Here is a 10,602-nt window from a genome sequence, read left to right on the forward strand (position 1 = left end):
TCTTATTTTAGTCAGTCTTATTAAGGATGTAATATGACTCTCAAATGTAGAGTTCTGTAGCATGGTAGGTGAGAAAGTATTTTTAACTGAATGTGAATACAGCTAAGCATGTAAGCAAAAAGTCATTTAATTCTGACATCTGCTGTGTGTACCTTCCTGTTGCCAAACATTATTTATGACTTAAGGTAGTAGAGTATTTAAGTGCTTGCCAGCTCTACAGAGCATTTAGGGTTCCTGGCCATACTTGTATAGGAGATGCATTGTTTGCCCTTTGTGCAGGATGTGAACAAGACTGGTTTACAAGGTAGGACTTTGTTACCTTTATGTTAAATCAATAGAAAACAACATTGAGAAGCCCTTGAAGACTTTCCCTCCACAGCTCTTGCCAGTGTACTTTAATCCTCCTTCTGTTCTCGTTCTGTTCAGATAGGAAACCACCTCCCAGCAAAAGGTCACAGTACTGAAACTGCAGTGTCAGCTGTGATGAATGTCCTCCCCTAAGCTGTGCAAAAGCACCAGACTAACAGCCGGGAGAGATTAAAAGTACAATTACTTGTATTTATTTGTATGTATTCAGGGTAACACCCTGCAAGCCCAGCCCTGAAACATGATTGATGATGCAGCTGATCAGGTGGTACCAAGACCTGTATTCAAGGAGAGATGGGATAGTTACCAAAATCTTTACTGTTCTTGCTACAACAAGCAGAAACTGAATCTTCCCAGCTCACGAAAAATGAGGTGATAAAAAGGGATTGTTGGCCCTCAGTAGGTCAGTAGGAATCCTCTGGGTACTTGCTTACCAGTGTGTGTCTCAGCTACTTGCAACCTCAGTTAGTTTAAAGTAGAACGTACTTTAGGATGTATTAAGAGTATCTGTCTACAAGATTTGTTTGTATTTTGGTTTTGGTTTTGTTTTTTTTTTTTTTTTTATTAAGCCTGAAATTTTTCAAGACTCAGGAACTGAAAAGCTGTTACGGTTTTGTACTGAGGCCGTTTCAACTGTTTAATCCATAAGCATAAGCGTACTTTTCTGTTATGAATCCTCCCCCCCCCCCCCTTTTCTTTGAGTTGCATGAAAAATATCCTAGGTCTTATTTCACCCCTACTGTGTGTTATGGGGATTTGTTTTGACAAATTCTGTTTCATTTTTATGTGCTGTCCAATCAACAAGCTGTGGCTGCTGGCATGACGTGGTTAATGCAGCCCCTGAATAATTTGTCTTTGATGCTTGTATTCAGGAGGTCGTTTGTAGAGATTTTTACAAAGGGTTTTATCATTTAGCAAATGTGCTGTGTTGTTTTTTTCTCCTCAGAATTTTTGGGACTACAGTCTGTGTGAGCCTGGGGCTGCCAGAATTTGATATCGGACGAAATGTTTTAGATTTGATCTATGCACAGACTTTGACCTGGTAAGTGGTGCCTTTACAGCCGAAACTTCATTTGCACTTAAAAATACCATGGAACATTCTTCTTCAGACATTTCTGGGTGCTTCACATCACGGGGGAAGGAACAGGATAAATGCCTGAGAAGATCATATATTAAGTACCTTTGTAAGGATCGTGACTTGCCAGTTCTCTTTGTAACTATAACTTTAGTTTAGTAATAACTTTAGTCAGTAGTTTACCCTGTGGCTGCCTGGTCAGGCAGAAACCCATAAAAGGAACATCCTAGAGTTTTGTTTACTTCCCCACTGGAATGGTGTTCCTGTCAAAATAGTCTCAGTATTAAACCCTGGAAAAGATTCCTTATTTCTAAGAATGAGTTACTCCAATTACAAGAGTTTTGCAGATGCCTATATAGATATGTATGTTTGAAACTGTGTATTTTTAAAGGTTAACTTGCTGTTACAGGATCAATAAATCCAAATAACCAAATAAGGGTTTCCAAATAACCAAACACTTAACTGTATATGAAGTTAGTGTGATATTTTTTGCTTTCAGTGCACTGAGAGCTCTGTGGTGAACAGTGAAGATTTAACTTTTCTCTTATAAATCCTTTCTGGTAGGATCGGTATCCTCTTCTCACCTTTGCTGCCTGGTATCCAGACGATAACGTTTTCTGTAGTATTTTGTGTGAAAAAGGTAACGAGCTTTACATGTATTCATCATAAACTTACACTGTTTGAAATCTGGACAGAATTTATAGCATTAAAGTGCTGGTTTTGTCTGGAGGCTGTGGGGTTTTGCATTTAGGGGAGCAGTTTGGTTGATTGGGTTTTGCAGGGGCGGGGTGGGGGGGTTGCTTTAAAGGAACACAATTTAGATGCACGCCCTTGAATTACACACCTGTGAAACTTGAGACGGGGGGAAAGTGTGGAAGGGTTATAGGAGGGGTTAAGAGCACAGTTACAGAGGGGAGAGAATAAATTAATAAAATTAAAGGCTGGGGAATTAAAGGTGTGCAAGTGCATACGTCAATATAGACACTCAGGCTATGGCTGTGACTTTGGCTTCTCGCTTACTCCCCAGCAACGCCCCCCCATGTTATCTAAGTGTAAGCAGGGTGATTCAGCTAAAGATCATGCTGGAAATTTCTTCTTTTCAGAATTCTTTGTCTCAGTAGTATAACTAGATGATAGATTGTTTGTTGGGTCACTGAACAGTTTGTAGTGTAGAGTGTAGAAGAACAAAGCTATAGCTAGAAAGAGTGGTTCAAACTTCCCTGAATGGTGGGTTTGCGTATGCTGCAACAGCAAACTCTACCCAATGGAGTCCTGAAGAACCCATCAGAACCTCATTTTGCCTCTTACTATTTAAAGACTATATTCTTGAAGTTTTCTAAAACTACAGTATATCTATCAAATTCACATAAAAGTTGTTCTTGGAAACTTCTGATAGATGCTATTCCAGGAATTGCGACCAGCAGTTTCAGTGGAATTGACTTAAACTGAGTTGAAGTGGCAGGTAACACCATTCCAAGAGTCAGCGTACCTTCATCTCTTTAAAGGTCAGTCTGATGATGAATTGCCAACCCCCTCGCAAAGTGTGGAGAACTGCTCAGATGACAACATCCTTCCTGTTCCTGCTGTTTTTCCCTTCCTTCCTTGGAGTCCTCTCTGTCATTGGAGTCACTGTCTGGAGGTATGGAAGGTCACTGGCATTCACACCTACTATGTTATGCTGTGTGACCTGATACCAGGCAGAGGAATCTGCATTTTTCTGTAGAAAGAGCTATATTAATTGCTAATGGAAGGTTTCAGATGTTCATGAGGTGTTGTGTATGCTGAAAACAAGACATGCGCTCAGTCAGTTTGCAAGAATATGGTTAACGCAGTAACTTGTCCCATAAGAAAGTGGGAGGAGAAACAAAGTTACCTTGAAGTTTTGGGTTCCTGTTTAAACGTCACAGCAAATTTTGGCTTTTCCTCCTCCTTAAAAGTTTCTGCGACCTAGTCCTAGTTCCTGGCCTTATTTATGTTATGCGCCATACTGGGTCTGCAGTGGAGAAACACCTGGAAAAACTCAACTGAGGTCAAATTCTGGATTATTTACAAACTTCCAAAGGCTCTTTTTGCAGGGAGTGCTGACCGCTAGATAATGCATCTCGGTTGTTTACCAGTATTTTAAAGCTGCTTTGTTTATATGCATGTTACTCTGGTCGCAGTAATGAAGGCAGCATGGATACCCCTCTTCTTTTTCTCGGCAATTCTCAGCCACATGATTTTAATATTTAGTAAGACAGGTGGCTACACATGAAACCAGGTGGGATGAAATATTTCAGAGCAAACATTTCCAGATGGCGAGTGGGAATTTCAGACTGTCTGGACGGGTTCAATTTCAAAGCAAACAACATTTTCCTATTTCAGTCTACGTGAAAATGTTAATTCTTGCTACGGGCTGCCTTAGTTCGCCACATCCTGTTGTTACTGAAAACCTGTAGTGACTCATGTCCTTGAAGGCAAGGTGGAACGATGGTTCCTTTAAGCACCTGTGGTGAAGCTTTGAAAATCCAGATTTTCAGTTTGCTGTAGCTTGCGCTACAGTGATTGACTTGTTACATTTAGGTCAAGATTGTGTTTATAGGGCTTGGTACTGATCCATTGCAGTGAGGTCTCATCTCTTGCTGTGTAGACTGGGGTGGGCATTTTAACGGCTGGAGAGTGACCCAAGTTAAAAATCAAACATAGATCATGGAAGTTCCCTGAGGGTCCAAAGAGAGCAGAGGGCTATAGCAAGCTAACGAACATCTTGATGTACAAAATGACAATATTAACTAAATCACTGGTTAATACGTGAAGCGTTAAGTAGCTGTTTTCTCACACTTTCAGGTTAAAACCGTCAGAAGAATGTGGTCCTTTCAGAGGTTTGTCTTCTATGTATGCTGCAGTCTCTGAGTGGATAAAAATACTGGAAAATTACACTGCCTCGAAATGGGTAGTGTGGATCTACCATAACTTAATTACAAGTGAACTTTTCTTCTTCATCCTCTCCGTTCTTGTCCTGTAAGTACCTGCTAATGAAAAGCACTGGGAAATGACCTGAAGTGGGAAAAACTGGCTATGACATAGCCATTCTTCATTAAAAAAAAAAAATAATTGCAAAGTGCATTTTAAAGCATCAGAAATTATTAATATATTGGAAATTCATGTATTTGAAGTACATAAAGAAGTTTTAAAACTTATTCGTTTTATGTTAGGATGCCAAAGCTCTTTACAAACCAGCTTCATGCTAACCCTAGGATACACTGCTTTTAATTGAGGATTTCTAGTTTACTGCTGCCTAGGCTCCAGATCTTATTACCACTGGCACGCTTAGCTTCAGGAACATCAGCAAAAGGGAACATGCTGCGTACAGTTGGCAGGATAAATTGCCTTCCCCAGAAATTTGGCAGATGGTTGCTTTGTCTTTTCTGACCGCTTCTCATCAGGGGAGTCATTAGAGGAGAATGATACCAGGTAAAGATCAGCTGAACTACTAGAGGGACACTGCGGGGGAAGGGCACAAGCAGCATGTTAGTTAGCACACTGTATGGGGAACTGCTAATAAGTAGGTTGCAGTCTGCTTCCAGCTATAAATTCGCATACTGTCCCCTTGGCTGAAGTAACTTATTTTGGCAAAACCAGTATGTGTATATTAAGCTCTGTGCCCAGACACATACTTGTTACTTGGCAGTGCTAGGTTAACGGTTGGACTCGATGATCTTAAGGGTCTTTTCCAACCTTGACGATTCGATGATTCTGTGGTAGGGTCTGATGTTGTAGCTGTGCTGCTTGGTATTTCTTGCATGGACCATACACATCTAAGAGCCCAAACCTGTTCTCGTAAAACAAGATCCCACTCGTTCTAGTGGGACCAGGGCTGGCCTGGAATCAGTAAGTGTTCATTGTTGTGATTTAAGGTCCAGACACGTGTCTAAGCAAATGATACAAAGTTGGATAAGAACATTAGGTTCCTATTTGTTATCTGAAACGCCCCTTGTATTGTTGACTTACTTTAATTGTAGGTAATTTATGGATCTTGAATACAAGTCCATAAATCTTTGGGTCTTTTCCAAGAGAATGTCTTAAGCAATTTCATGTGTTTGCCATTCCTTGCGTAATTGTATACGTACATTTTTTTATATATATGTATATATATGCGTGTATAGATACGTGTATATGTATCTTTTAATGGATAAAATAAACAACTTTCTGTTTAGGCAATGACTAGGAGGAAATACTCATGGGTATGAGTGCTTATATATTGGACTTTTTTTTTTGTTGCTGTTTAGAATTATTACTTACCTTTACTGGCAAATAATAGAAGGAAGAAGGACCATGACCAAACTCTTACGTAAGCAAATTATTAATGTAAGTTTGACTTTCAGCTTTATCTTTTTTAAAAATTCGCTTCCTTGTTGATTGTCTCATCCTGCTATTGTGGAGCTTTAATCTGCTTTTCCCATGACAGTGCAAGGGAAGGTGGGAGCCCTCCCCCATGGGAATTGCAGGGAAGCTTAACTCACAGAGTTGTTGCAAAATCGTTATATCTTCAAGCTGTGCTGCTGCAGCTCCCTCTGTAGAGAGATTATTTTGGAATAAAAGGAATTTTAATGATTATTCTGGTCAATGGTTACTCATACACCTTGAGCTTCTCAAGAATGATTAGTCTGTTCCAGCTAATGATCAAATATGTCTTGACCATAGGAAGGAAAAGATAAAATGTTTTTACTTGAAAAACTACGGGCACTGCAAAGGGCAAAACAAACCCCATCTGCGCCAAGAGGAGAAGCCCAGCGGGTCAGTTCGATAGTTCAGGTACTACTGTTCCAACTGTGCTTGGTACGATTTCGTGGGGTTCCTCCAGCCTTGCAAACAGGCTGCCATTTTGGGATATGTCTGTATTTAAAACTCCATGTGAGTTGATTGATTACTGGTTAACTCCAGACAGCAAAAGGATACCATGGAAGTTCCCTAACTCTTTGTTCCAGACTGGAATTTAACCTGGGAAGGATATGTCACTAGACATTATTTATGATTATGAAAGTGCAAGAAAACATTCCTAATCTAGGAGTGCAGTTTTCGGCCACACTTGAACCTTGCCTAGACTGGATTTCCTTAGGGGTTTATGGTTTGTGCCCCCCCCCCCCCGCCCAATCTTTTCAGCTGAGGTCAAACTGAGTGCTTTGACCTAACGCATTTTAAATCCCATACAACATCCAGATAGACATCTAGCATCTTAAACTTGAATTTATTTTTCAAGTCAGTCCCGCCTGCTGAGCCACCAAATTAGCGTTAGAATGTGCACATGTAGGTGCTGTGCAGTGTTTTTATTTGGGTTGAGTGAAAGCTCTTTGACCTACATACTGGTGAAGGAAAAGGGTTTCTTAGGTTCCCTTCCCTCCCCCTAGAAAAACAAATCCCCCTGTATGACTGGCCGTCATTAATGTGATAATATAAATAAATATCAATAAATATTGATGATAATTGATAAATACAAATACATATGTGATAAATAAATATAAATATTGACTGTAAAGAGGGGAGCTTAAAGTGAATGGGCATTTTCTGTGTGCTGGGGATTTTCAAACACTGGAGACCCCTGTGGCCACGTCCAGGGTCACAGCTGGGACCCCTGAGGGGCGGGTTTGACGGCCTGCAAAACGTGGATAGTCTTGCAATTGTTAAGGTCGGATTTGAAAAGGAGATGCCAGAATAATCTCATTGTGGATATAGTAGAAGAGGCATCTCCCTAAAACAAGGGTAATAGCCTTGGGTGTGAGTAGCGCTGACCATGAAGTCGCGACTGGAGGCCAGAATACACTATTAATGCCAAATATTCTGTCTTTCAGAGAAGCTCCTTGTCATACGGCCCGTCCAGGCAACCTGCCCAGCGAGTGCCGGGCTACCCAGGAAGGGCATCTGACAGAAATCAAAATGCATCCCACGAGGTGAGGTGGTCAAACCAAGGAAGTCTCCGCTCGATTTCCCTATGTAGAACCTGGGCCACAATACAGACAATGGGCGTGTGTTGAACAAAGAGGACATCCTGTATGTACAGAAATGATTTTAAAGGTTGATTTGAACAGGTACAAAAATGTAATCAGAATAGCTGTTGGAACAGTCGTACTCACAGACCTGCTTAAGATCTGGAGAGTACGGCTGCGTGAGAGGTAACTGGTATCTTTTTACATACAAGATAACAGGCACGAGGGAAACGTTGACCTAAATCTGCTTGTGCGTTTTGTTTTCAGTATCCCTATTCAGCTGGGATCCTGAGGGGGACCGGCTGCCCGCTAGGTAAGCAACAAACGCGAAACACAGAAAGCAGCTCTTAGAAGCTCAGCTCAGTAAAAATGTTTGATGTGGTACAGACACCACATGTAACAGCGTGATGTAAGAGACACAGAATTTTAGCATCTTGTGTAAAGAGAAAACAAAAAGACTGGGTTTGGGGTAAACATTTTCTATAGGACGTGCTGATTGGTAGCTTGTTGCAAGGTCGGTGGTGACTTCTGAAGGCTGATCGCAAGCTTCTGTACACCGGAGAGTGTCATTTCTGTGGGTAAATGAGCCATTTTGTCTTACGGGAGCAGCCACAGGCTGGAATATCACATCACGTTGGAGAGATACTGCACATCTTGGTGTGAATCTCAGCAGAGGTTATTAATGACGTAGAGCCCCTAGGACACTGTATGTCTGGAATACAAAAAGCTATGGAAACTCATGTGGTAGCTCGAACCATTCCTGGTTTACACAAACACGTAACTTCATTCCAAATACTTGACAGAGGAGACACTGAAATAGCAGGGGGCTTTTTAATGGGGGCGGTGATTACACCGACACCAGCACAGTTAACGGGACTTCCTTTGACGACAGATTCGGAGCTGCCCCAGCCCCGCAGCAGGCCGGGCATGTCTGAGGCGCTGGCGCTCGCCCTGCACGCTAGAGAAGCAGCTCAGTGGGAAGACGAAGGCGACGACAAAGATTTCGGACCGTGAGCAGGCAGAATCAATACTGAATGTTAAGTCACGGAGTGATGTTCTGCAGAAAGCGGTACTCATTTGCAGTAATGACTGAAAGAACCATTCGAATGTTTTTTATTTTTTTACCCCTAAATGGAAGAAAAAAATAGAACAGATTGCAAAATGCATCCCGACTGCAGTTTCTTCTTATGATAGAGAATCCCCTGCGTGCTCGGCTTGGCCTTGAAGGAGCGATATTCTGGTGATCAGCAGCCTTCCCCCCGGACGGCCGTTACCTCGTCCAGGAAGGGTCCCTCCGCAGCTGGTCACCTGTGGTTGACTACGTGTAGGGAAACTTGCGCCTAATTGTAAATACAAACTTCGGTCTAAAAATATTTTTATATCTGTTATATTGTTCAAACTGGTTTTATCTGATCTAAACCCAAAGTGAAGCATTAGTCAAATAAAAATAGAAGGAAATTAAAGTGCAGTTGTTTTTAATGACGGAGAGATTGTAATGGCTGCAAAGTAACTTGTGTGAACCAGGTTAAGCTTCTATTCCACTTTCACTTTTCTGAGCCATTTTTTACCGTTATTAGAGTCACTCAAAACCAGCTTTGATGTCAAAAGTTATCAGAATTCTTTTTTTAAGAGTGACTGCTTATCAAAATTCTCATCCATGTAAAACCACTGCTTGTAAACAAAAAGTTTATGACATATCTTTTCCCAGTAAAGGATAGATTGGAAGTAATACAATTGAGATTTTTTTTTTTTTAATCATATCTGACTTTGAGACACTTGGTGCAGCTGCTTTTTATTCAGAGCCACAACTTTGCCATGATCACTTTTTTTTAGCCCATTTTCTACTACTGCCTGGTTTATTCCTCCCTTGTTGCTTTGGACATAAAAATGCCTTAGGGAAGAGGCACATCTTTCCCTCATGCTCATAATTTAGGTTAAAGACAACCCAAAAAACAGCCACCAAGGGTACGGAGGAAAGGGCAAAGGTTACACGCAACGTGAGATCAGAGGTTCAGTTTTATACTGGTTTTCTGCATGTACGGCAGGGGAGCCTGGCGGTGAGCATCGAACACGGGCCCAGCATTTGCACCGAGGGCGGTGGCTGAGCGGTGGCAGCAGCTACAGCAGCGACAAAGGAGCGGGCCTTTGGTCACTCGCCGGGAAGGGTCGTTTGCTCCTCGACGGCCACGCGGGGAGCGGCTGTAGAACACAGCCGTAAAGGCAGAGGCTACAGCACTCATGCAATGGCTGGACAGAAAGGGGCTGAGGGCGTAAAGTACACATGCTGTAGGGCATGCACCAGAAGATGGAGGTTGTGCTCATGTATAGTTCAAGTTACAAGCAAAAACATCCATCACCCCTTGCAGGAGGTAGCACTAATCTGCTACTTCAGAAGTTTGGACTTACCTTAATTGGGAGAATTGTGTAGTTCTTTCCACTGATGACTGATTTTTTTTTTTGTAATTACTTTTTGCCTCTTTTATAGTAGCTTTTTTTTTTTTAAATCTCAGTTGTCTCTGTGCATGAGAACTAAGCCTAACCGTGGGGCATATTACCAGGAATGTTTCTATCCGAAGCAAGGTACCAAACTGCACCACCACTCCACGCAATCCGCTGCTCCATGGCTGGTAAGCGCAGCTTTCCCGCAGCGCGCGGTGAAGGGATCACCCAGCGTACAGCGCAGCACCCCAGCTGAAACACAGCAACGCCCAACAAGGAAACGAGGAATTCAGCAGCGCTGAAGTAGGGCGAGGAGCTACCTTACTAAAACGTGGTTACCTGTTCTAGTCAAACATGCGCTTTGCTACACGTGCAGTCTAAGGTGCCTTGTGGGATTACGTCTGAATAACCTGCAGCAGGTAACCGGTCAGGTAAATGTCCCAATTCCTCATCCCTGTTGGAATTGGTATCACATTCTTCTGAAATGAATTATTAAACTTAGTAATTCCATGCATTGGCCTTTAAGAAAAGGTGGTGTAATTTATGTTAGGGCTGGCTCCGGAGTAGTTTTCTGCTCTTGCGACTCATTGACAGTCTTCTCTAACTCCCAGCTCCTTCGAGAGCAGAGCCAAAATTGTTCACGGCGCATTGAGGGTAGCTGTGATGACACCACCTGGGCGTTTTACTCGTTAGAAAAAATAGCAAGCAACCTGCGCTAATTTTGACATTTTACATCCATCTACTGCCGCACACCTGACA

General features: G+C 42.1%; 1 protein-coding gene across 4 annotated transcripts in view; it reads left to right on the forward strand.

Moving 5' to 3' along the window:
• TMC5 (transmembrane channel like 5) overlaps nt 1-10,479 on the forward strand; it is a 29,191-nt gene extending 18,712 nt beyond the window's left edge. For 2 of the 4 annotated variants that reach the window (XM_087732121.1, XM_087732122.1), the window contains exons 15-23: nt 1,313-1,408; nt 2,006-2,081; nt 2,947-3,080; nt 4,268-4,441; nt 5,710-5,788; nt 6,125-6,235; nt 7,270-7,368; nt 7,672-7,717; nt 8,297-10,479. In XM_087732121.1, coding sequence (XP_087588247.1) covers nt 1,313-1,408; nt 2,006-2,081; nt 2,947-3,080; nt 4,268-4,441; nt 5,710-5,788; nt 6,125-6,235; nt 7,270-7,368; nt 7,672-7,717; nt 8,297-8,418 — 937 coding nt within the window. In that variant the 3' untranslated portion in view covers nt 8,419-10,479. Of the gene's footprint in view, nt 1-1,312; nt 1,409-2,005; nt 2,082-2,946; nt 3,081-4,267; nt 4,442-5,709; nt 5,789-6,124; nt 6,236-7,269; nt 7,469-7,671; nt 7,718-8,296 lie in introns of all 4 variants that reach the window. The other 2 variants (XR_015698824.1, XM_087732123.1) reach the window with 2 other exon arrangements.
• The last annotated feature ends 123 nt before the right edge of the window (nt 10,480-10,602 follow it).

Source organism: Nipponia nippon, unplaced genomic scaffold (genome assembly GCF_047370975.1).
Source record: "Nipponia nippon isolate SJK-2023a ecotype South Korea unplaced genomic scaffold, ASM4737097v1 scaffold_5, whole genome shotgun sequence".
Taxonomy (NCBI): Eukaryota; Metazoa; Chordata; class Aves; order Pelecaniformes; family Threskiornithidae; genus Nipponia; species Nipponia nippon.